Source organism: Wyeomyia smithii, chromosome 2, assembly GCF_029784165.1.
Source record: "Wyeomyia smithii strain HCP4-BCI-WySm-NY-G18 chromosome 2, ASM2978416v1, whole genome shotgun sequence".
In the NCBI taxonomy this organism is placed as follows: Eukaryota; Metazoa; Arthropoda; class Insecta; order Diptera; family Culicidae; genus Wyeomyia; species Wyeomyia smithii.
The window spans coordinates 201,345,261-201,372,437 of record NC_073695.1 but is presented as its reverse complement, the minus strand read 5'-3'; the positions used below and the strand labels follow the sequence as shown (position 1 = coordinate 201,372,437).

At 39.5% G+C, this 27,177-nt stretch overlaps 3 protein-coding genes across 12 annotated transcripts in view; 1 reads left to right on the top strand and 2 right to left on the bottom strand.

Annotated features, from left to right (window-relative positions):
• The window catches only part of LOC129725423 (dynein axonemal heavy chain 12), a 40,482-nt gene extending 19,851 nt beyond the window's left edge, over nt 1-20,631 (bottom strand). The window contains exon 1 of the mRNA XM_055681247.1: nt 20,347-20,631. Coding sequence (XP_055537222.1) covers nt 20,347-20,499 — 153 coding nt within the window. The 5' untranslated portion in view covers nt 20,500-20,631. The remainder of the gene's footprint in view (nt 1-20,346) is intronic.
• LOC129725426 (uncharacterized) lies at nt 10,180-11,584 on the top strand. The gene is made up of 2 exons (XM_055681259.1): nt 10,180-10,512; nt 10,675-11,584. The coding sequence occupies exon 2, from the start codon at nt 10,679-10,681 to the stop codon at nt 11,420-11,422; it is 744 nt and encodes a 247-aa protein (XP_055537234.1). The 5' UTR covers nt 10,180-10,512; nt 10,675-10,678; the 3' UTR covers nt 11,423-11,584.
• Nucleotides 20,632-20,893: 262 nt separating the features above from the next.
• Nucleotides 20,894-27,177, bottom strand: part of LOC129725424 (MOB kinase activator-like 2) — a 229,218-nt gene continuing 222,934 nt past the window's right edge. For all 10 annotated transcript variants that reach the window (XM_055681257.1, XM_055681256.1, XM_055681249.1 and 7 more), the window contains one exon: nt 20,894-27,172. In XM_055681257.1, the coding sequence (XP_055537232.1) occupies nt 26,608-27,172 (565 nt within the window). In that variant the 3' untranslated portion in view covers nt 20,894-26,607. The remainder of the gene's footprint in view (nt 27,173-27,177) is intronic.

Genomic DNA, 27,177 nt, shown 5'->3' with positions numbered 1-27,177 from the left:
AACTATTTCCATATTATTTTTAAAACATTCGGGGGATAATTGAAAAAAAAAATCTTATTTTATTTGTGACTCTCCTTCGGATTGGGCAATTTCGTGAATCGGATCGCACAAATCATGATCTCATGAAACTAGCCCAATCATTCATGAATTCAATTCATGGTTTCATAAATCAAAGCAAGGTTTTATAAATCGAACACCCGATTTCATGAGTCAAATGCTATATGTCCTGACTCGCAACTCATGATTTCACGAGTTCAGCTCATAATTTCATGGGTTAGAATAAGCCAAAGCAAGAATTCATAAATCGAACGCCCGATTTCTGGAGTCAAATGCTATATGTCCTGACTCGCAACTCATGATTTCATAAATCAAAATCATGGATCCAGTAGCCAAAGCAAGAATTCATAAATCGAACACCCGATTCCTGGAGTCAAATGCTATATGTCGTGACTCGCAACTCATGATTTCATAAATCAAAATCATGGATCCAGTAGCCAAAGCAAGAATTCATAAATCGAACACCCGATTCCTGGAGTCAAATGCTATATGTCGTGACTCGCAACTCATGCTTTCATAAATCACAATCACGGTTCCATGAGTCAAAGGGAGATTTCATAAATTGAACGCCCGATTTCATGAGTCAAATGCCAAATTTTCATGACCCATAAATCATGGTTTCAATCCAAATTGCTCATGACGTCAGCAAAACAGTAACGCACGGGGTGCGTTACGAACAATTGGTTCATGATTCCATGAGTCTTTACTCATGGTGTATATTCATACCATGAAAATACATCCAAATCATGGAATCATGAGTCATTTTGCCCGTTTTCGATATTTTATTTCTACCCGTGTACGTACGTTTTTCAGCAGCTCCAGTTTCTGGTCGTTCGCGAATTTGCGTACCACTGGTTCTTCACATTCTATCATTGTTAGCGTAGCCTTCCATGGTTTCGCACGATTCCAGATCTGCCCGGGCTTCAAATGGTGAGCTAGCAACTTGGTAGGAGCGTCAAACTTAGTTCCGGTCCTCATAAGTTCTCCACGAGCTACAATAGACTGCCAGCTCAAACATGGACACAACTGGGCGGCGATGACTGGGCAATATTGGGCAATTAGGTGCAACGCGATCTTGGGTGCGTTAACCAGACTTTGGAGGTAGAGGAAATGCTTCGTTAACCCGAACGTCTGGTCACCAAGATGGTGCGGCTCAAAACAGCTGATCTCCATGTTAGGAGCTGCTGATCAACGTTCTGGTGCCAGCAAGACAAATGCGACGAAATAAGGACTACGGTTGGGAACTTGGTACATGGAACTGCAGATCGTTATGCTTTTACGGTTGCGACTGGATCATATATGATGAACTCAATCCACGCAACTTCGAAATCGTAGCACTGCAGGAACTTTGCTGGTCGGGACAGAAGGTATGGATAAGTGGATATCGAGAGGCTACCTTTTACCAGAGCTGTGCTGCCGTGAGATGACATTGTGACGTAGATCCAAGTGATCTGTTTTTCAGTACGGCCCGAAAACAAAAGAATTCTTCATCACTTTTGTATGAAAATGTGTGCCAACGTCACTTTGTTTTTTTGATTTTATGCAACGTACGAATAAGTAACAACGAAATGGAAGATACCAAAAGATAGGTCTTCGAATAATGAACAAATTGGCATGAAAAACTCATATTCGAGAAAGTGGCACTTACGTCACTTTGTTATCTCACGGCAGTGTGGCACCGCGACCAGACATCGGGCAACTACGGAACGCCGAAGTTGCAGCAGCTGGAAGCAGCGTTACCAACGGAAGATCAGCCATAGGTAGTTCTGCTGTAGCGGCACTGGGTACAATGACAACGAACAGGTGAAATGAGTGTGAACAGTTAGTGTAAGAGAAGAATGCAACATGAGTGAGAATGCTGCTACACCGAACGAGGGTGAAAGTAGAGGACTACCGACGCGCTCGGAACAGGCAAAACTCGGTCTTACGGAAGAATAGCCGGCAGGAAGATCGAGATTGCGAGGCGATGGGGGAACTATACCGCAAATTACACACGAAAGTTCTACAAGGGCTGAACAGTACCCGCAAAGGCTATGTGCCACAAGCTGATATGTTCAAGGACCTGGACGGCAACTTTCTTACGAACAAGTGTGAGGTGGCTAAAAGGTGGAAGCAGTACTACGACGAACACCTTAACGGCGATGTAGCAGAGAAGGACGACGAAGTCGTAGTAGATTGTAATGTACGCGCATATGATGACAGAATTCCAACAGGACAGGAGCTATTACCGTACAATCTCACTTCTGAGTGCCGCCTACAAGGTACTCTCAAATTCTATCCCTTCGACTATCACCGTTTGCGAGGGAATCCATGGGGCAATATCAGGCGGCATTAATTGGTGCCCGTGCCACCACGGATTAAATATTCGCGGTACGGCATGTTCTACACAAACACCGTGAATATAACGTACCTACACACCATTTGTTCATCGACTTTTAATCAGCGTACAATACAATCGATCGAGATCAGCTATGGCAGATTATGTAAGATTACGGTTTCTCGGATGAACTGACACGGTTGGTCAAGTCGACGATAGATCATTCTCGAATCCCTTCGAACCTCGACGAAGGTTACTGCAAGTTATGGATGATCGTGCTTGTTATTTAATATCGCTTTGGAAGGTGTAATACGAAGGGCGGCTATCGACACGACTTGTATGATATTTAGGAGATCCGTTCAGCTTTTTGGCTCCGCCGAGGACATCGTAGCACGAACCCTTGAGAAAGAGCCGGAAGATTTGGACTGGCCGTAAACGCATCGGAGACTAAGCAAGAGGCTACAGAGAAGACAGTATCAACCTCCCATCACGCATTCATATTAGCGGTAATGAAATAGAGATGGTAGACGAGTACTTGTGCTCACTGGTGACTGCTTACAACACTAGGACAGAAATTTGTCGACGCCTTATGGCAGGATATCGTCCTACGTTGGACTCCGGAGGATGCTCCGCTCGAATAAAATTCGCCGCCGCACGAGCTCGATCATTTACAAAACACTGATCAGACTGGTAATCCTCTACGGTCACGAAACTTGGACCATGGTCGGGGAGGACCAACGCGCCTTTGGGGTTTCTGAACGAAAAGTGTTGCGTACCATCTTTGGTGGAGTGCAAATGGAAGCTGGATCATGGCGGAGGCGGATGAACCACGAGTTCCATCAGCATCAGGAGAACCACTCATCGTTCATACGGTGAAAATCGGAGACTACGGTGGGCTGGGCATGTCTTAACTATGTCGGACGACAGTCCGATAAAATGGTTCTTCTACTGAAACGATGCGACTAGGCGCGCAACGATTAAGGTGGCTCGATCGAGTGGAAGACGACCTGCGGGGCCTTCGCCGACAACATGGCTGGCCGAATTAAATGGAGATGATTTCTTCGAACAACAAGGGACAAAGGTTTCAGGAACAGGATTGTAATGGCCCCCACGCCTCCTGTAGATGCCTACAGGGTTCCGTCACATTAGATGACATAGTTAGAACCCCGAAAAGAGGCCGGTTTCCTACCGCATTCTTTTCAACGTTGGCACAGCCTTCAGCTGTGCGCGAAAGTAGGTCAGAGCTTGCTTGCTGTTGAAGCCAAGTCTTCCGCTTGGCTTGGGTGACGAAAACCGACACCCGTAAGCAAATTATATTAAAACAAACCAAAGTCCGAGGTTGGTTACTTGATGGATCGGTAAATCATCGACGCGCGAGAGGTGAGTTACCGAAAATGTTTGTAAACAAGGTAGAGTGACGAGCGCACGGCGCCCCACTCGCAGTAGAATTGAAATTAAGTGATCCAAAATAGAGACAGGCCGAGAAAAGGCCATTAGGGTAATAAGGATAGGTGGTGATTTCGCGAGGGGAAATTGTCTCTCGCGAAATACGCTCTAGGGGTAGCTGTAAGTTCTCATGTAAGACTCAAATTAATCGCGAATTATAATAGCTTCCGTACGGTCCGTGCCGTACGTACAGGAATTGCGTCGGTTGATCTCGAAAAATATCACAATTCCTGACAGGGTAACCCGGGGTTACCCTACATATTGGTGACAGCTGGTTCGGGAAAAGGAACCCAGCAAGGACAGTAATTTCGTCGCAGAATCTGTCAACACGGGATCGGGTGTGATTTAGTTATGCTTCAAGTGGCTTAGAATATCTTTCATTGGTGGAAATACAGTCTTTTATCGACAGCAGCTTGCTGAAGTGGCAAAGAAACAATTACGAAACACGGAAATATCAGTCGGTAAACGAGTCAACAAAGAATTTAGTGTTTGATTATAAAGAAAATAGGCAGCACTTGGAAGGTCCGTTGCTGTCTCATCAGTTTGTGCAAAAAAAAAACGGCTTACGGTTTTTCTCCATGCGGCCGGTGATTGTTGCGAGTGTAGTGAAATATAAAAAAGTTGGTTTCAGGCAAACGCTTATATTTTTTCACGCAAGTGCCTTCACATCAGCTGCTGCAGTTGGATTACAATTTAGTAAAGTGGCTTATCTTAGAAAACAAAACGCAACCCCGTTAAGCAGCAGAAGAAATTTTTTTTTTAGGCAAAAGTGTGTTATTTTGTGTAATCCTGGCAGGCGACGGATACATTTACGATTGCTTCTATCGTGGCGTAGTGCTCGCGGAGGAAAAACAGTGTCATTTAAAAAAAAAGAATTGAAAAAAAAGTAAAAAGTAATTAGGGTAAAAAGGTATAAAACGCCCCCCCTAAGCAAGAACGTCGATATTGCAGTTATGCTTGTCACAAACAACGAATCTTTTATACAGTTAAATACACCATTTAGTTGGTAATGCACTGCAAATATTTTACTTTGTAAAGAATATTATACGAAATCGCTACATTAAAAACAAAAATTACGTTTAAATTGCAGACTTTTAAATCCGCCGGGGCAAAACGCCCCTGATTCAGTATAATATGCCCCGATGCAGAAGGACAATATGCCCCCCATATAATAAACAGAACATTTTTATGCAGCTGCCTTAAAAAAAGCTGTAGCTACAAGTGTTTGAATAAACTAAAATATATAAAATTGATTTTCATCAATTGTGGCTGTAAGCGTCAACCAATTGAACAATTAACAACTAACCTAATTAATGACTATGATTAAATCTTGTTTTTGAGTCAACGTTTTTTATTTTCTAATCAATTTATTTTAAACACAACCATTTTGTTTCTGTTGCAGCATGATTCTGCTTGATATTCTTTTTTTTATTGTAAAAAAAAACAATTTTACTGGGAAAAAAACAAAGAAATTCAATTCTTGTAATAACAAGTTAATCAAGCTTTGTGAAAAGAGAAATATAACGAACGCAGTTTAACTGCAGAGAAAACACTTCAACGGCTCATTGTCAGAGCGCTGGCATTCAATGTGAAACCATTCACTACATGTGATGCATTTCTGCCAGCCATCTCCGTGTTCTGAAACGCTAAACAGATATCCACATGTATGACAAATAATATCTTCCTTCCTGTCTTGTTTAGCCTTTGGCTTTCGCGTAGGTCTTTTTCGAATGTTTTTTATATCCTTTGCTACCTGTTCCTGCTTCAGCTTCTTCCGGTATGGCGACGACGTGAGTTCCTCGCAATGATTTTTTTTCTGTTAACCTTCCGCTTGCTTATTTTTTGCACTTCAGCTTCCAGCTCAGAGTCTCTATCGAGCACCAACGGAAGATCATGTTTAGCGGACCGAACTGCGGCATTCGGCCAATCCCACCTACTTCTTTTTGCCAATGTTCTCTGTTCAGAAACTGATGGTGTCTGATTTGACTCTATTTTGACGATACAGAAAACGGCGAATTTCTATTCTCATGTGTCAATGGCGGTCGGTTCTGAAACTCCGGTTTCAACAACTCCGGTTCTTGATCCATCACAACGGTTGAGCTGGCATCGGTGTCTTGCACGACAAGCGATGTAAGACTTCCGTTTTCATCAACGAAATAAAAGGTGTTGATGTCCAATATCAGATTATTATCTGGTACAACGTCACCAAGTTCAACAGTGAGTTGCTGTTCATTCTGTACAACTTTCGGTGAGGAATCAATGGTTTTAAAGGGTCGCCCGAGTAAATCAGAAGCCGCAAAATCAGCGTCAGAAAATACATTTCGGTCAAATGGCATTATTCCGGTTGTTTTATAACCATTATGAGCCACGGTCTTCTTGGCAGTTTGTTTGAATGCCTCGTTAACCAAAGCAGCAACGTTGTATATTGTTACTGCTTTCCCACCATTCCGTTTAAGAAGCCTATCTAATGCATCAGAATAGGCTCCTTTAAAAGGACCCATAAATGCTACATCAAGTGGCTGTAGCTTATGAGATGTGTGAGGCGGAATTGATAAAATTCGGGTGTGGTTGACCCTTGCCTTTCAAGCCATACTAGAACCTCCAGGATTCTAGTATGGCTTGAATGGCCATCTAGAATCAGTAAAACCGGATCTTCTTTTGTAGGACGATAGCACCTCAAGAAGCTATCGAACCTTTGAGAGAACGTCTCCAGGGTACTCCACCCACTGGAGTTGCAAGCGAAATTGGACTCCGGTGGAGCTCCAACCATCAGTGCGTCATGCATCCGTTGTCGCGGGAAGATGAAGAACGGATCCATGAACGTACCGGAAGCTGACATGGCCATCGTTACAGTCGTATTTTCACCTCTTTCTGCCGAAACTAGTCTGCCAACTTGATGTTGCCCTTTGTTTGCCAGTACCTTCGTCTTTCGTCCCTGGACCTGAAGTGAACAATTTAAAAAAGTGAAAAATAACATCCAAAAGCATAACATCACTCTATATACAGTGCCGACACTCGTTTCGTCAACGTTGATAACTCTACTGGGTGGGTAAGGATGCTCAACAAAGACCCGTTCCAGCAGATCGAAAATCTGCGCAACACTTTCACGATTGAAGCCTCTTGCCCGTGCGATAGAAGTGTTTTCCGGTGTTCGAAGGGAAATGTTTGGATGACGCTGAAGAAAACTTTTTAGCCAATCTGGCCCAGCTAGCTTGAGTTCCTTGTCAAATGGATGCGGAATCCCATTTTTTTCAGCCATCTGATACGCTAAGCTTCGCATGTTCCGAGTCGTTAATCCGTAGAAGCATTGACACATTTCGATCGCGTACGCGGCCAGCTGCTCCTCCTGCTGGGGTGAGAATACTGTGGCAAAACTTCCCAGTCGAGCTAACTTTACATTCTCTGGATGTACCGTTGAATCTATAAATACCGCCTCAAAGTACGTTTGGGAATGCCGTATTGGATTGCTGCTTGAGTTTCAGACAAACCGAGGTGTATGGCTTTCATGGCTCGGGACAGATTCTAAATGTTCCACGACCGCCTTTTTGTCGGTTTACGAATAGGTGTACGTGCCATCTACGAAACAAGAATGCACGGTTAGGTTGCACCAGCAATAGGGCATATTACCCCGACTGGAAGCAGGGCATTGCCGAAATTAATAAATATTTTAGCAATTTAGGCAAATCTTACCGTTTCTCCACTTGATACAGCTGCTTATTGGTTCACTTAACAGGATTAAGCGCAAATAACGCGAGCTAAACTATATTAATTAACAAAAAAAACCTTACGTAGATGATGCTGAAAATTAGAGCCGAGGCACTTCAAACCAAAGTTGTTTTTTTCTCTCTGTTTGGTTGCTAGTGACAACAGGTAAACTTGCATAGTATACTAGTTACATGAAACACTAAGGATTCTCAATATTTTCGTATTTTAATATTCGCATATTCCCGAAAAAAAGGACTGGGGCGTTTCGCCCAGGGGGGGGGGGGGGGGCGTTTTATACCTCTTTACCCTAACAATTTCTCAAGGCTTCAGAAGTTTGGAAAGTAGTGGTGCTAGTGAGAGAGGGGAAGAAATAAGAAAAAGCGGAAATCGAAAAAAAACGTCGACATAAAGGGTGATTGTTGCGAGTGTAAAGTGTTAGTGTAAATAGCAGTTTTGTAAAAGCTACGGAGCCAATGATTTATCACACTCTATGAGGAAAAATCGTCACCAAGTGAAGCGAAAAAAAACGGGGAGATTGTCAGGACAGCAGCCTAGAAGAGGCTAGAGTGTAGTGAAATATAAAGAAGTTGGGTAAAAAGGCAAAACAAAAAAAAAAGAAAAAATATATCTGGAGAAAATTCCTAACAAAGCAAAAGTTGTACGAATTCGTCATTTGATTCTATCTGAGGAGAAAACCATGTTTTAAAAGTTGCAAGTGGAAGTTTCTGCTTATATTTTATCACGGAAGTGCTGCGCATTGCGCGTGTGATATTTGTAACACCCGGAACTAGTTAGAAGTGGCCAGAAACAGTAGTGGAAGTCGGTTCAGCTTAGGACTGCAATTTCTCCCTCTGCAGTATAGTAGTGCGTGGAGTGTGTTGGAAGAAAGAAGATTAGCGGAACAGCAGACAAGAAGAAGCTCAAGTGAAGCGAAGACAAAAGGAAAAAAAAACTCGTCTGTGGTGTAATCCAAGATCGTAATTTGCTGTTCAACAGAACTCAGCTAAACAACGGTGAAGTGAGTGGGATCGTGCTTTAGGAGACACTTTTGAAGACTAAAATTGTACGACTCGAAAAAAAAATTAACTTTCAGGATAAGTATGCTGCTTGGGTAAGTGAATTTTGTATTCTAAATAACGTGGAAATGATATAACGCGGAAGCTTTTGTTTTTTTTGTGATGAGTGCATCCATCACGACAATTTATGGAATAATCTAGAATGGTTGAAGGTGTAAGGTTTTCGGTGAATGACCCATCACAGTAACTTACGAAATTTGAAATTATGCATAGAAGAAAATTGCCCGATGTTGAGATTTGCCGGGTTGTTTAATAGGGAAGAAAAAATCCGTTAGTCATTACCGAGAACGCGTTAGGATAGAGGCTTACGGGAGCTTGTGTTCCACGCGCGTAGTCAATTCTAAGTGTTTTCAGGAGGAACGGTCTGGATGTACAAGGGTCAACTAAAGAGTTTTCTTTTCGTTGTTTCATATTTCCTCTTATGATACAAAAAAGGTATAGGTGAAATAAAAAGAGTTTGAAAAAGCCCAGAAAAGAAAAAAAAAGGAGCGGAAAAGACTTTTATAAAGGAAAAAAATAATGAAGTACTAAAAAAAAAAATAACAAATAAAAAAATAAAAGTATTATTCCAAAAAAATAATATACGTTAAATAAAAAAAAAGAGAAAGGATTTATCGTTGGAATAAAAAAAAAAAAACAAAAAAAATGAGCGAATAATAATGTGAAAAAAAAGAGAGCTTTGACTTTGAAAGTTATACGGGCAATTTGAAAAGAATATTAATATATCTTAGTATCGAGAAATGAAACAACGAAATACGAGATCTGTCAAACGAGGTAGGTAGGTAGTAAGGTTTTCTTTTCAGGAAGAGAAGATACAGTAAGTATGCGCATCGGCGTTTTCTTTTTTTCCCCGGTGATTCTCCACTTTGGTTGTCTAGAATTCTACCTTGGTTTTTGTAAGCGGTAATCGCGTCCAAACGAGTGCGTGCTAGCGCATTTAATTTAAACGATATTTCGCCCGCGCTCAGTGGTATAATTTAAAAAAAAGATCCACACACGGGAGGCAAAATTTACCTATCACACACCGGTTGGCACACCGGAGGCATCGCTCGAGTACCATTTCAGAGAGTGGGTACTTAGACACGATCAGGTGTCGCATTTTCGGTTGCGCGAGAATTCTCGCGAGCATGATAAATCGGGTATATTTGTATTAATTATTTTAATGGCTGCAGTTATGACTATGCAAATTCGCAGTAGGGCATTTGTACGTGCATAGGTGTTTGTCACCTGTTGTGCATATTATAACGCAGTGCACAGAAGATCGCGAGAACCCCGTATAAGAGCGGGAGAGCGAATAGCGCGCTCGTGAGATATCAATAAGTACGGGTAACTTCGGTCAGCCGTACTAAGTGGCCTTAATAAACTGTCTCTTCTCTTTCCACGCTTCGTTATTGTCGGGGAGGTGACGTCACGAACATGCATTGAGGCAGGTCTCTGTGTATTATGATCAGCTGTGCGAATTCACGGCCAAGGTCACGATCCAGTAGATGTCTAGATTGAAGGAAATGAAAGATTATGTGAGCCAGGAGTATTATAATCTTAGTAATAACGTTAATAGACCGCGAACGCGCGCAGCAGTCGCGAATAGAAAGAAATTAATAAGCGACGCCGTCAACGAGTTTACGGATATATTAAAAGAATACGAAAACTCTAAGGTGCCATCTGAGCACTGGAATAGACTGACCGACCAATACACGCTTGTTCAGTCGAAAGCGGGTCTAGCTCTCAGGATCTTGGACAACTCGGCGATTGTTCCAGAAGCAAACAGGTCTAGGAGATTCTCTGAAAACTGTCTGGAGCTAGTAACGTCAGGGCTCTCAGAGGAGCATTTGAATGACCTGGAACGGTCTGTACCGTTTAACGAGCCGCCATTTTCATCAACCTTAGTTGAACCGGACGGAGTAGAAGAAGGTAAAGAAAAAGGGAAGGAGCAGAATTGTTCCGGTCTGCTAGAGAAACTAGAAAGGCTAGAGGCGGAGTTTCTGAAAAAAGCGAACGAATAAACAAAATAAATACACAAGACATCTCTAGCTTTGAAATGCATTTAAAGAACTTGATCTCTATTACAAACAGAAATATGGCGGAGTTCCCACTTGACCGAGCGAGCCAGTGTATTCCGGATTATAAAGGTTCAGCAGACGAGTTGGAAGCGTTTATCTTTCATATACAACACTTTGCCAATAAAATTCCAAAGGATGGATCGGAGGAGCAGCTAGTGTACGTGGTGCTTATGAAATTAATGCTTATCGACGTGGAAGACGTGAAATCGGACGTCCCAAAACTATCAAACTTAGTATATGCCCCACTGGTCAACCCGTGGACGAGCATACCAGTTGTGATGGGTACTGTGACAGCTTTTATACTTGCCGTATACCTTTGCAAAGGCAGGGTGGCCTGCTGCGCACGCAGTACCATAATTGAGAATGTGCCGGAGAAGCGAGCAGAGTCTAGGAATGCGGACCCGCTAGGGCGACGCAGGAGACTAAGCAAACAAGACATAATCAGGCTGGACAATTTTAATCAGGGAAAAATAGCGCCGCGGGAGATGACCGGGCAGGAGGTGCAAGGCTGCGACACCGGGGTCACCACCGATACGCAGGCGACAGATCACATGTACGAGATAGCATGGGTGAACGAATGCAAGGAACAAGATACGGGACGGAAAGAGCTCCACTGCGGTGCAGCGACGGAGGCGCGGGGCACCAGGATGGAGCGAACACAAGTGGAAAACACGACCAAAGGTCCCCGGCAGAAATTTAGCCAGTCCTACAGGATAACATTAGACGGGAATTTACAGCAAAAAAAAAGACCTATTGTGTGATTATGCAAAAAACAAGGAAAAAAAGTGGGCAATAAACACGGAGCATTTTTTTTTATATATAAAATGCAAATTTAAACATGGGATAAATAGACAGAGTACAGATGACCTCGTTAGTGCGAGGCAGACGTAAAAAGAAATGGCCAATGGCTCTATAAAAGACGAACGGGAAGTAACAAGAAGGGCAATTAAAAATAGTGAAATTGTGATTGAAATGTTTTATATATATATATATATATATATATATATATATATATATATATATATATATATATATATATATATATATATATATATATATATATATATATATATATATATATATATATATATATATATATATATATATATATATATATATATATATATATATATATATGGAAAAAAAACATTTATTGAAGTGGTATGCGCCCATGGAATTTTGTATGTCAAAAATCTAAGAAGGAGGATGAATTAAATCGAAACAAAAAATTATGCAGATGACTGTAAGACACACATGTAGGGTAAAGATATAATGACTGACGGTAAGCCTGACAGGAAATATTGAGGACTTATGTGACAAGAGCCACCGTTAGCGGAACATGCTCTGGGCCTTAACTGGAAAAGATATTAATATGGGAAGAAAATAATAAAGGCGTGAAGAAAATAGAAAAAGTCGCCGAAAAAGATGAATGATTTTATTGACGGGAGCCAATAGGCAGAACCAAACGAAAAAAAAAGTATACTGAAGTAAAGGCGTGAAGAAATAGAAAGTCGCCAAGAGACAGACATTGAAAAGTTTAGATGACAAAAATGACGTGTAATACGGAGAAGGTGACTTATGACAGCAGGAGCGTTTTTTTTTTTTTCAGAAGAGAGGGCTAAACCTACCAGACAAGGAGGCTGCTGACTTTAGGAAATTCAGACTATTCTGACTTTAATTAAGGCCGAGTGATTGAACACAATGGGAGTCGTTATCCCGGAATGATTGAGGTGGACGCCGAATGGATGAAAACGATAAGGGAGTAACGAACCCAGAATGAATACGTGTGTGAGATTTTTCCCACTTTTAGTCTAACCTTCTCATATTTCAGAAATCTCTAAAGCAGGCGGTCGCACCTTCAGACGGAAGGGGGAGAGGGATTATGCAGGAAACTGCATAACAGGAGATGTGTAAGTAAAATGTAAGTATGTATGACGGACCGAGACAGCAGTATCATAATTAAAGTGGTCTAAAGAATTTTTGTAAATCGGATAAAATAATTGTAAATCCGATAAAAGAAAAGAAAAAGTTGCTATGAGAAAGAGAAATGTTTTAATGAAAAGGAAAAGAGCCACGACGGGCAACAGAGGTTGACAAAGAAAAAAAAAACGCACAAGAGTTAGAAAAAGATTTTTTTTTTGTAAATCGGATTGAGTTCAAGTGAAAAAAAATAATTGTGAAGTAAAAATTCGTTGAGAATGAACAATGTAAACGTTGATAAACCAATAGCATCAGATATAATCTAGAAAAAAAATATATTGTACACTTTAGTAGGAAATGAAGATTATGTTAACCGGAAAAAAATGGGCATAGAGTTTTAATAGAAGATTAGGAGAAATGATAGAACGTAAGAGCCCGTTCGCGAGTGCAAGTAATTTTAGACAGCAAGTGGGAAAAAGTAAGAAAAAAAAAGAATTGATAAATTATCCCAAGTAACAATTCTATAGCTACTTGGTTTTCTAACGGTTTTATCACAGCAATGAATATTACCAACGGTTTTATGGCGGTTAAACCCGTTGCCAAAAATAGCAAGTCGTAATGAACACTGATAGCTGTCAATAAAACTCTAATAAAACTTCCAATAATACCGGCAAGAGTCAATGCGATTTTGCTTTATTATTGGTTTTATTATTACTATCTATTGCCCCATAAAACCACTCCAACTTGCTGTCATATAACATAGAAACCAGTTTTATTGCGGTCATTCAAATGCCCCGTTTTAACCTGTCAAACTTGTGAACAAATATATGCAGGCAATGATATACATACAGGTGAGACAAAAGCGGCTGAGTTGGTTTAGTGTGATGCAGAATTCTGTCGCAGTCTCCGTAAGATGTGTGTAAAATGCTTTAGAGCATCTTGCAGCGCATTTGTGAACATTGATGACGTAGAACTCCAAAAATCTAATAAAGTAACACAGCAAACTTAGTACTTTTCGGTAGTTTTTTTTCAAAATTTTATCGCCAGTTTGTCTTGCTTTGGTTGAAAATAATTTCCTATGTCGTTAAATTATGCGTCCTTAAAAATAAGGTAGGGGCAAGACACTTTCGAAATATATTCAATATTCAATTAAACTAAGTATGTATCGTTGCATTTTTCGTGCACCTCTCTATTTATACCAAAATTTGTTGATTTCTCATTGCCGTCGGTGTGATGTCAGATTTTTCATAACAATAAAGTTGTCTAGGCCTCAGGGATTTACCATATTTTTCTCTAATAATGCAGGCATCCAACCTTTGCCGCACCTTACAACATATATATCATTGAACTAGGCTTGTTGCGGCTACGATTAATGCCAACTCATTACCAACCGCGCCATATTGATATTTTTGAAACTTTTTATAATCTTGAAACGAAAATCGAATCGTCGTCTGACTAACAAATATATTGAATATCCAAAGTTGATTTTGATCTATCTCTGTATTTAAGAACACGGCTAGATTTTTTTTCTGAAAAACTGAGCTGAAACAATCCAATTCATTTTTGCTAACAATGAGATCATTTTTGTAAGCCCGTACTATTTTGATGGCGCATAAATTTTAGGCGCCTATGATCGCAAAATGCACGACAAAATTTCATGCGCATATGCTTGAGAGCTACAAAACCTACCAAAAACCCCTCCTTATTCCTTATCTTTCTACAATATCACCATCAAATAAAGTCGATTGCACGATGATAACCAACACAGGTGAAACATTTCTCTCACGACGAGAGATTTCATTATTACAATAAGTGGCGTGATGTTCTGGTGTGTGTGCAGGAACGGCACAACAAATCAACTTATTACGGTTGCTGTCAAGTAATGAAAAGTTGATTTGGACTTATTGTGGCAAGTAGCAGAGCGCAATAATGCAACCAAACTTATTGCGCTCTTAAAGAGGTAATGCCAGCTGCTTATAGTATGCGGTACTCTTTCCATGTGGTTTTAAAGCAGTTTTATTGCCATTCTTATAATTGATTCAATAAGCTTAGCAAGGGTGGGCCACCTGGCTGTAAAGCAAACTTATAGCGGTTATCAGGAGGTTCTGATAGTATTTTTAGTTTTAACAGCAATTTTGCGGAATTGGTCATGAAAACCGCTAAAAGAATGCAATACGACTTAAATTGTTACTTGGGATCAGCAAAAAAATAAATGCACCGCTTGCTTAGCAGGGTTAGCACGTAAGATAAAACAGAAAAGGAGAGACACCAAGCAGCCAAACGACGAGATGAGTGAATCAAGGATTGCGGACTCTACAGACCACGAGGAGATGCCACCGAGTCGCCAGACGACAGCAGTTGGCGCTAAGGGGAGACCGGATGGTGGGAGTCGATGGCGGGTGAGGTATTTCGCGCAGTATCAAGGAGAGGACAACCACCAGCCTCCAGTTTCTAGACCAAGGGAGGAATTGCGAACGCGGCAAAGCCGCCAATTCAACACAGATCCCAGACAACCAAAAGAAAAATGGGCGAGAGCTAACCAGACATCAGTTATCGATCTGGTTTAGCTCAGACTAATCGAGACAGCATCAGTTACGCATTAAAAAAAAACTCTATGGGGAGATTGCCAATCATCGGAAATCAAGGGGACAATATCCTGGCCGACCCCAATTGAATTGCAAAATTCAGGTTTGCATTCACATCATTCACATCAAACAAACGGAGTGGAAACATTGCAAGCAAAACAATGCAAGGTACAGCACCCCGAGACAAAAGTAGGTCAAGCCAACGAAATCAGCTGACACCCTACTGGTCCAATGAATTGACCGGCTAAGCTTTGAATTTACGCCAAGTAAGGATTACGCAGAGTTATTGACCCCCGTAATAATATAGCAGGGGCAACCCAACGTAAAATAGCATCAACCAGGCACCCAGCTGCATGCGCAGTATGGAAAGTGCGCAAGTAGGAAAGCAAACGCGGAAAACGCAGGGCGGAGCCCCCGCCAAAGAAGGAATACACAAACACAAACTCGAACGCGGCGGACCGGGCGAGCCTCCACTATGACGGCGCGCACGGCGCTCCGGGTATTCAACCGACTACACAGATGACGATATCACCAGGCGACGAATACCTCCACCGCCGGACACCCAAGGTCCAAATACGTTAACCGTCGGTTGATCTCGAAAAATATCACAATTCCTGATAGGGTAACCCGGGGTTACCCTACAGGATAACCTTTCCTTTAACCTTTTTATTCTAGACAAGATTCAACACTTCCAAACTTCCATTGTTCTTTTTCTTGGGTTCGATGGCTTCCCAGAAATCTCCACCTTTCAGAGGTATATATAATGCAAATTTCCAAGATAAATATAAGATTATAAAGATAATATAAGATTATAAAGTTGCTTTTTGCCTTTCACATTCCAGACATACTGGTGGGGTTGCTATTTACGCCAAGGAATCAGTCAAGTTCAACATATTATCAAACGAATCTGTCGAAAACAATTGGTTCCTGGGAATATCAGTTCAGAGAGGCATGACGATGGGAAATTTTGGAATAGTCTAGCATTCCCCCAGTTCGAGTGACCAACGTTTTTTGTAAATTTTAGATAACTGGTGGGAAAATTTTGTTGATTTGAATAAATTAAACGTAATTGCTGGTGATTTCAATATTGATTGGCTTGGTGGATCGAACTCGAATCAATTCAAGCAATTAGTCGGTTTTTCAATCTAAGACAAACAGTTTTTCAATTTACAAGAATTTCCAGACACTCTCGTACCTTGATTGATCATGTGTTCTCCAATTTTGATAATGGTAATTCCTTCACAGAGGCCGATTATAAAATAACAGACCATGAGACAATTTGTATTTCAATTGAAAACGATCAAAACCGAGAGGATAAAGTAAAAATAAAGTGCTGGAATAGTTATTCAAAACAAGCAATGTCTCAGCTTGTTTCGAGAAATTTGTTGAGTTACAAAATTCGAACAGCTGGTACTCTTTAGATCTTGTGCGTTTAAAACGTAAAAGAGATAAATGTTATAAAAATTTTGTAGAAGTAATGATAACGATGATTGGAACAGGTACACCGCGTCGCGAAACATATATTCACGCACCTTGAAAAAGGTTAGATGTGCATATATACAACGGAAGATCGATCAACATCAAAATAACAGCAAAGAGTTATGGAAAACTTTAAAAAAATTAATGAAAAGTAATAATACATTATCACAGTCCATAACTTTTAATGGTATTGAGGAAAACTCCGCGCGAGTTATTGCAAATAAATTTAACAGTTATTTCGTTGAAGGTGCTCAATCGATCAATCAAAGTATTGATGTGGTCAATGAACCTGACGAGATAATACAGCCGATCCATAATAACTGTAGATTTGATGGTTTTCATCCTATTACTTTTGCAGAGTTGAAAGATATTTGTTTCTCTTTGAAGAGATCGGCTGGTATCGACAATGTCAACGCAAAAAGAATACAAGATTGCTTTCATGTAATTGGACACGACCTGCTGGACCTTGTTAACGAATCTTTACAAACAGGGCACGTGCCTGAAGTTTGAAGGAATCTCTTGTGGTTCCTATCCCCAAAATTACTGGGACGGATAAAGCCGAAGAGTTCCGCCCCATTAATATACTGCACACATTAGAGAAAGTTTTGGAGCTAATTGTTAAAGGCCAGCTAATGCATTATTTAAACAGTAATGATTTGCTGATCCCAGAACAATCAGGTTATCGAGAGGGACACTCTTGTGAGTCTGCATTGAATTTGGTGTTAGCAAAATGGAAAGAGAAAATCGAGGCTAAAGAAACTATTTTTGCGGTGTTTCTGGATCTAAAACGCGCTTTTGAAACAATTTCTAGGCCCTTATTGTTGCAAACATTAAAGCGCTTTGGTATCGTAGGGACAGCATATAAATGGTTTGAAAGCTATTTGTGTGCTAGAACTCAGAAGACTCGTTTTTATGATTCTGAATCAGTTTCCATTGCTAATACACTGGGTGTACCGCAAGGAAGTGTTTTAGGGCCCATTTTGTTTATAATTTATATTAATGTCATGAAGCGAGTTTTACGGTTTTGTGATGTAAATTTATTTGCCGACGACACTGTTCTGTTCACTGCGGCTAAAAATCCAAATGATGTTGAAACACTTTTAAACCAAGACTTACATTATCTGGCGAATTGGTTAAATTTTAAACAACTTAAGCTAAACATTAGCAAAACTAAATATTTGATTATTTCTTCGGCCAACTCCAGACCAGACGTAAATATTGCAATTAATGGTGAGACGATTGATCGCGTGAATGAGTTAAAATATCTTGGAGTAATCATTGATGACAAGTTAACTTTCAAGTCTCACATTGACAACGTCATCAGAAAAATGGCTAAAAAATACGGTATTTTGTGCCGTTTAAAAAATGAATTGACTGTTAGTAGTAAAATTTTGTTGTATAAGTCAATCATTTCACCACATATAGACTTTTGCTCATCCATCTTATTCCTTGCAAATAATACACAAATATTGAGATTACAGCGGTTACAAAATATAGTAATGCGATTAATATTAAGATGTAATAGATACACTTCCTCGATTTTCATGCTGGATGCGTTGCAATGGCTTTCTGTGAAGCAACGAGTATATTTTTTGACAATGGTGTTCCTTTATAAAATTTTTAATAATATGCTGCCTCGATATTTGTGTGATCGAATTGATAGGGGAAGTGATTTTTATAGGTACAACACTAGAAACGCGGAAGACGCTAGAACACCACACTTTTTATTTAGTAGATCACAGAGCTCTCGGTTGTATAAAGGAATTAACTTTTTCAATTCGATGCCCAGACAAGTGAAACGTGCAGCAACAATGGCGGAGTTTAAAAGGCTTTGTATTTCACACATAAAATCTGTTTTGTAGACAGATTTCAACGAATTTTTTGTTAATTAATAAAGAAGATTGTAATGTTTAAGTATAATTTTTTTTCAAATTTATCTGGTACACTAAGTTATCATGTTCATTGATGATGATGGATTTTTGTTTAAATATAGCTAATAATATTAAATAGTAGAGTTAAAAAAAATGAGTTGACTACACATGTTTGAGCCACGCGCGCGTAGACTGACATAGACAATCTGACATCAGGGTTAAACCCCTGAAATTGAAACAAAAGGCATATCGGGTTGATAAGTTGCTTTTTTGGTTTGTAATATTATATATATTTTCATTAAGATTTTGAGTATTTATCTGTTTTCACGATTTAGAACAAAGGGTTGGGAGAAAAAACTGAAAAGGTTTGGGTTTGCCTGTGGACTGTATAGCTCGTTATCGAGAACTTTAGTATCATAGGATCTCTCTCGTAGTTTTGGATCGTTATCCAGCACCAATTCTGATTAGTTAAAGCTCCTAAATGTTAGGTTCGATTCCTAACCAAATCCAGATAATTTTCGGGTTGGAAACGTTTTGGATGAGCCTTGGATCAATGATGTTATTGGAAAATCGTTTTTTTTTTTAATTTTCAAATTATTGGTATTCTTTTGAAGGGTTACTATGTCTGTATTAATAACCAGTCCGTTATTTGTTTGCCTACTGGTTACATTGTATGTCTTTAAATAATATCTTTCTTAGATAAATCGACCAGCTCAAACCGATGTAGGGGTATGAGGTGGGACCATCATCATCATCATCAACAAGAGCTCCTATTTTCTCTGCAACCCATTCGCTTGATTTTGGGATTCGAAAATTGCGATTTTTCCCTTTAACTGACATTACAATCCGTACGAAACTGTCCTTATAAGAAAGGTCTCAAAGCAGAGTAGCATGGTAGTAGTTTGTTAACATACTTTACAACATTGATTTTACAACCAACTGAGAGTGACTTTTTTTTCTGCAGGTAGAGTCATGGTGTGGGGATTTATGGCCACATCTAGCGTTGGAGAACTTGAATTCATAAATTAAGGTTTCAGCCAGAGAGGTTTATTTGGACAGTTTATACTGAATAAACATACACTAAGGTCGCTTTTTAGGCGTTTTTTTACCGGGGTTTTTTACGCGGATTCCGGAATTTTCGCGGTTTTTTCCACGCGGATTCCGAAATTTACGCGGTTTTTTACGCGGATTCCGAAATTTACGCGTTTTTTTAGGCGGATTCCGGAATTTACGCGGTTTTTCTACGCGGATTCCGGAATTTACGCTGTTTTTTTTACGCGGATTCCGGAATTTACGCGGATTCTGGAGTTTAAGCGGTTTTTTTTACGCAGCACGTATCCCCCGCGTAAAAGGCAACTTTAGTGTACTTTTTTGCGTTATTTTTGACCTTTTTTAACATCATATCTTAAATGCAAAATTTTTTTCATTTGGAAGTATCTAGCGTAAATGGTCTTTGTTTTCATATAAAAAATAATAAACTTAACAATAATTAACCGTATTCTGGTGCTTTTTTTTTGAAAGAAATCTTATTTAGCATACTGTACAAGTAACTATCAAATATAGGCACATGATAATAAATTCATAATAGAAATAAATCTGCTAGTTCAATATAAGTAGCAAATAACATATTGTTGTAAACAATACAAACATTACACTGTACGCGCAGGTTTTTCACTTTGGCCGTCTAGTCGGTCGATGAACTCTACATAACCTGCAACTGTCAATCAAAGGATCGAATTCACAAAATATAACTTTACCTAAACTGGACGGTAATTCATTGATCCACTGATCAATTTTGAATCAACGTTCGAAACTCGGGACAATACTTACAGCGGCAGCTTTTCGCTGGATGAAACTGTAGTGGCGCCGCTCCTTGATCTCCGAAAGGAACAAGTTCAACAGCGGATTCTGCATGTACGGCTCATTGTCGTACTTGTCCAGCTTGTCGCACGGCTTGTGCAACTTGGCCAGCCTTCGGCTCATGGTGCTTGACGTCGGTAATACGCTTTTTTTTCACTAAAACATTCCACCATATAAAGTTTCACTACTTTCACTTTGGCGGAAGAGAATTTTCACGTTATTTACCATCGGCAAACAAGCCGGATGACGCTACCTTGTCGACGCCGTTGCTCAGGGTGACCTCGCTTGGTTTCACGTTCTCATGAGCAAGTTGTAATGCACTAACAGCTGTTAGACAATATTGTTGTGTTGATCGACTAGACAGAACTGGACTGGAAGATGTAACGGAACGTATGACCTTGACCGATTAGTCGGTCCACACACTACCTGGTGCAACAACCTGTGGATATTTGAAGGTATTCAGGCAAAACATACGATGCAGGTGTGTGGGAATTTAGGCCAAACAAACAACAAGTAATGAAAACAGTGCTGGAGCTTCATTTATTCAAGTGAGGCGGATAAGGTATCTCTTTATTCTTTTGTAATCAAATATTAAACACTATTCACAAATTTCTTTAGATCTCTTATTATGTCATAAATCTGATCTGTTGTGTCCTGTTTCAATCGTGAATCGATTATAGATAGAAATAAAATCTATTTCCGTAGGTTTTTCTTTTTTTTGTCTCAATTGTTGCACGAAAAGTTTTTTTTTGTAATCAGTTGATTCTAGTTCAGTATACACAAAGTTAGAGTATAAATAAAGTAACGCGTACTGTGCTCCGAATTCCCTCGCGGGCACTGCGCCAGGTATTCCGAGGTCGGGTTTCTACTGCATAGCGTTTCTACAACGATAACCATTAGTATTAGTTTTGGGATAATTCCAAAACATATTCATAGGGCGTTATTTTGTTCTTCGTTTTTTGCCACCCGAAGCGCTAGGCTCTTGTTCTAGCATTAGGTCGATTGGTTGATTGGTGGCTGCTGCTGCTGCTGCTAAAAATGTTTAAAGAACATTCGTACCTCTACAGAGTCAACATGTCTGGCAATAAGTAATCTCTTCTCTCGTTTTTTTTTTTTTGTTAATCTCTAAATATGGTACAAGTGTATTTACATGACGCATGCTAGGACATGCTTTTCTATATTTATAAATCGGATTTATGGGTTCGGTTAAGTGGTTAGATTTACTGAGGAGAGTTCGCTTCTAGTTACGACCATGTTTCGTGTAACGGATAGAGTAGTACCACCATACTTGTTATGTACACTAGCGTGAAATGTGTTTGATGGACAGGTTGCTGTCGATATGCCACTAACTGTTTAACGGAGCTGCCAGAGAAAATTTCCCTGGTAGCTGATGCATGCTCTAAAACATGGGTGTATGAAAGTGGTAATTTTTATGTGGCAGAACTTCGTGACCTATATTTGTAAAGCTTTCTGCTCATTGTAACAGCGATGAGTTATGAGTGTAGTTTTTGCTATTCAAACGCAACAAATTGTAACGCACCTATACATTTGATTATGTCGTAAACCCTAACGTCACTAGCAACTTTTTAGAATTATCAAAAGCAGCTCGGTGAATGAGTTTTCATTCCAAGTGCATGTTTTACGCTACGTTGGGTTCCAGCAATAGAAAATATAAGTCATGTCAAAAACATCTGGGGAAGCCTGATTCTCAAGGTTTATACCGAGAGAGCAGTGTACTTTAGTCGATGAGCTCAAAGCAGCGATTCTGGATGCTTGGGAAAATATCGAGGAATTTGTATACAGTCCCTCTACAATTATGGGTCAGTCAACGTGTTGCCTAAAGGTTGAAAAATGAATATAAAATCGGAAAAGTTATCAACTACGAATGTTTTACTATCTATTTCTGTGTTCTGATGTATACTTTCGATCGACAATTAGTTTCACTGCAGCTGATGTGTGTAAATCGGTTAAGAAGAAAAATAGTACTTGCATAGCAAAAGACTGGGTCACTTTTGGCCTTCAAGATCATTTGGTTTATAAAACCTTCGAAATCCATCACAAAAGTTATTTTATTGTTGTAAAAGCTTGATAATATGTTATTTTATTAGTAATATGTTATTTATATGTAATATGTTATTTTATTAGTAAAAGTAATAAAAATAGCCAAAATATGGACTGACCCACAATTGTGCACCGCAAAACGTAACATTACTACAATTATGGGTCACTTCACTTATTGCACCGAGCAGAATTATTGTTCTTAGTGACATTTTCAACATTAAATCATTGCAATCGTATGAAAAGGGTTACAATTGAGTTATAAAAAATACCACTGCCAATGAAAAGTGTTCAGTTTCGTGAGAATACAAGTATTTGCATAGAAGTGACCCATAATTGTAGCTGACTCATAATTGTGGAGGCACTGTACTTCAAAATTTGGTAAACAGTGAACATGTAGTCCCACAATCAAATTACATTGCATGAAGATAACCATTGGAACATTGTAAAGTTAATTTTTTTCCCATGTAGCCATGAAGTATGGCATTGAAGCAATATTGCTTCTAAAATAATCGGCTTATTCTGATGTTCGAAAAATTTCATTTGGATAAACGTAATTCCTCAACAAAAGATGTTTGCCAGAATCACATTGAATGGAACCCAAACCGTGCTTGACCCATACACTTGGAATTTCTCCTTCCAGCTAAATAGTATCTGAACATGAAAATCTCTTGTCCTGCTTATGTGTAATGCGTATCTGTGTATATGTATGGATGCACGCGCGTTTGAACCCAAAACGGAAGTAACAGGACGCAATAGACAAATATTTCTTCTAAAGGCCACTTTTTTGTCAATCAGCGTAATACTGCGCTCTAGTTTTTTTGTTTGTTTGCATTTCTCTGTACATTTAGTTTGCATGGGACCAGGAACGGTTCCTCTCAGTTCATGTTTATCCTCTAATCTTTACTTGGTTTTACATCTTTCCTTCTTCCTTTTTTCTTTCACCTCACCTGTGGATTATTTTTTTTAAATATTTTGCTGAATCAATAATAAATGCCAATAATTAACTTCTTTGCCTCCCCAGTGCTACTTATTTTTGTACAACAATCAAAACAATAAACGCTGTGCTTTTGCCGATTTTTTTTGCTACCACATTTGTATAATTTTAACTTTACCTGTTTCTCTGGCCACTGGCCAGACTGTAAGCAGTAAATTAATCGGACAAGTTGATGCTGAAAACAAAACCGCGCGGTTTGCCTTTTTCATTACTTTCCTCATCTTACTTCAATTCTGCGCCAGGCGCAACGTGAACTGCTCAGTTTTGTTGAACTTTTTTTTGTCTTTGTTGCTACTGTTTTCACATTCTAACACTTGTAATTGATTATCGATATTGTCTTGTATGTGCCACTTTCATTTTTGGTTTGCTAGCTGCTTCAGAACAGCCAATTTTTTCCGAAACGACGAGAAACCGATCCGATCCAGACGTTGATCATAGTAACAATGACGATGATGATGAATGATGAAGATGATGTTGATGAATAAAGCGACGATGCGAAGGTAAGCTACTGAAAAAAAAAAAAAAACTAGTAATCAGTTTAAGTTCTTTGTTTGGTGAGATCTAAAACAGTGGAATATGAAAAAAAAATTCGTTGGCGACTTCAAACAAACATTTAAAAAAAAAGCCGAGAATAAAACTAAAACAAAAAACAGAACATCTGGATGTGAAATTTTCTCGTGCTCTGTGCGTTACTAACAAACTGTTGTCTGCCTTCCGTTTGTCATTCGGTTATCCTATCGGTGTAGGTTTAATTTATCAAGCTATTTACGCTTATTAACGTAGTATGGGTATTCATGTAGAGCTCGTAAACAAGTACCCAGCCGTAAAAATACTCACCACCATTGACGAGTAATGGAAGATACACAGTTTACGGCTGGGTATTCGTATACGAGCTCGATGTGAAGACCCCTAGTGTATTTTTTTCTGTTTTCCTCTGTCTCTCGGTTTACTTACTGCTCGAAATTCTAGTTTCTTTCAATTTAATGGCATAGCCAACAACAACAATATATGTTAATATATTTTTTCCTTTATTTTTATTTTTCGTTTTTGTATTAAATATATAGACCTCATGTTTTATCTCTCTGTATTTTTTGTCTACTTGTCTATCTTTTGTTTAATTGCAGCAACATTTTATTTTTTTTTTGTTTTGTTTCTCGGTTTTCTTTTTATATTAGGATTTAATTCATTAAGTTTTATATTCTTCATTAACAATTCTAAAGGTTTGTTCTGGTTCAGCAAACAGTGACTTCTGCTAATTGTATGTATATGCGTGTGAGTGAGTGAGTGATTTTGTATACTTTGCTTCCTTTTTTCGTTAGACTGCTGCAATTCGAATGTGTTTTTTTCGAACACGATTGACTTGTTTGCTAAACCTGACGCTAACTCTGCTCAGTGTTTAAAAAGCTTGTAAACAAATTGTCAACACTGTCCACTGCTGCTACTGCAACGTATTCGATTCGATAGGCAAAGCTGAACCGGAATGAAACAAATCAAAAGAGACAGTACTTCGATGTGAGCATTTAGATTCATGAAAGTAAACACAGTCTGCAGAAGAAATAGTTAAGCGTTCGTAAAACAGTAAAAATTTAATCAACAACTAAGCGAAGAACGAAATAAGTTAAGAAACAATCAGCTAGGTAAACAGTACATAAAATATGTGCAAAACAAAGGAGGGTTTCTTGATAAAGTACACCATTATACACAAGTTTCTAAATGAGAGTATCACTTTTTAGTCGCAGTTATTTGTTCTTTGTTGTCGCTCTTATGCTTCCGTTGGCGGAGCCCCTAATGAGACTGCGCTTTTTCGTTTCTGTTGAGCTGTTTTATAAAAACTAATCAAAGGAAACGTCTGTCATTGCTTAGGGTTGGGTTCAATTCTGTGGTAGATGAGCGTTGACAAGAAGAATAGAGTACCAATTGAGTTTACTTGCATGGTTATGGAAGTCAAATTATGATAAAAAGTCACAAAATACTCAAAAAGTATAAGTTTGTGTTGAGAAGAAAGTCATTTCCGAACCAATTCTATGGAAGCCAAGAATTAAAATAAATAAATATGCAATTTAGACTGTTGAAGTTAAAGTGTCTAGCTACGACCACAGAAAACCCAAACCACTGCGATCATTACTTTAATCAATTGCGGTAACACTTTATCAAACCCTAGCAGGCCGTTTCTACCCAGACTAAAAACGAAAATAAAATTTCTATTCTTGTTTTTGTAAAAAAATGAAAAAAAAAAAATGACAATAATAATAATGATAATAGCAGTAATGGTAATTAGTAAAACATATCTACTGAATCACAATCATAATCCTATCAAAAATCAAAAAAAAAACTCATCTATTTGCGTATCTTTGTTATGCGAGAGCGAAGCTGTTCCCGGCACAAGTGGCTTTACGTACTGCTGCTCTGCTATGCACTTACGTATCGCAGTGTTTGTCGGTGTGAGTGGGACCCACCGCGTTTTGTTTCTCGTTTTTTTTTTGCGTGATTTGCTGCCCTAAACAATGAACTCGATTTTGAATTTTATTCTAAACGGTACGCATAGGTTATGCTAGGAGCAACCAGCTGCGCAACTCACCGTAAGAAAAGTCAGGTGTGGGATGCAGCAACGTCGCCATTCGACGATGGGTTTCAACTTATCTAAATACACAACATAAATTATATCCACTTATAGCCGAATAAATCAAGGAGTGTAATGCTTCCTAGTTTAGCGCTTGTTTGTTCTATGTCGTTTTTTTGTTGCTGTTGTTTGTTTGGGTAGTGCATTCTTTTGCTAGTTGTTTGTTGTTCTAATCTATTGGTTGTTTTATTTTTGTTTTCCAGTCAATTGGAAGTAAGTGTACTCTGTGTTACGTGTTGGTTGTTTGTTCTGCATTTAAGAAACTTGCTTAACTTTTTGGATAGTGGGATTTTCTGTTTGCTTTGTATCTAGGTTGACTTTCTCGTATCCACTAGGGGCTACTCTAAGAATTAAGCATTTTTTTCTTGGTAGCTGTTTGCATTAAATTTTTGTTTTTGTTTGTTTTTATTTCCTTTTCTCCTTTTGTATCGTTAGAGGATAAATCACATTTTGGTCAGAGATTGGTTTGAAGCTGTAAGGCTCCACAACACGCAGCCCCGCCCAGCAGGAAAATGGAACCGGCCCCGGCGCCTACACTAGCCGTCCAACGTATCCACTATGCCGTTGTTTGTGGATTGGAGGTCTGCTGTGTGCTGTGTGTGCTGGTGCCACTGCTGGTAATACCGGTACTGTAGCCAACACCACAGCCGATGACACCGACACTTCCGGTGCTGCTGCCGCTGCCACCGCCACCACCCCCTGGACCGCACGTCTGCATCATTTGTTCTCTACTACTAGTAGCATTATGACTATTATTTACACTGCCCGATTCTAACGGTTGTTTACAGATTGGCTGCGCCGTCGCATCGCCATCTATCAGCGAGTGCATCATTGCAACGCCACTATCACTACTGCTGCTATTATTGTTCTCCACATAGGACCCTCCCGCCGTTGCCACCGCCATCAATCCCCCTCCCGTCACGGTTCCCACCGTACTACCACCAGTTCCGGTTGAGGACGTCGAGTTCGAAGTAGCCGATACGGACGCACTATCCGATCCACCACTGGGATTACCATTACTGCCCGTAGACGATGGTGCTGCTGGGTCATCGGTTAAGCGTAAAGCGATTTCTAGATCACGTAAAACTTCAGTTTCTTTGGGTTCTATTAAATTGAAACGCCTAAA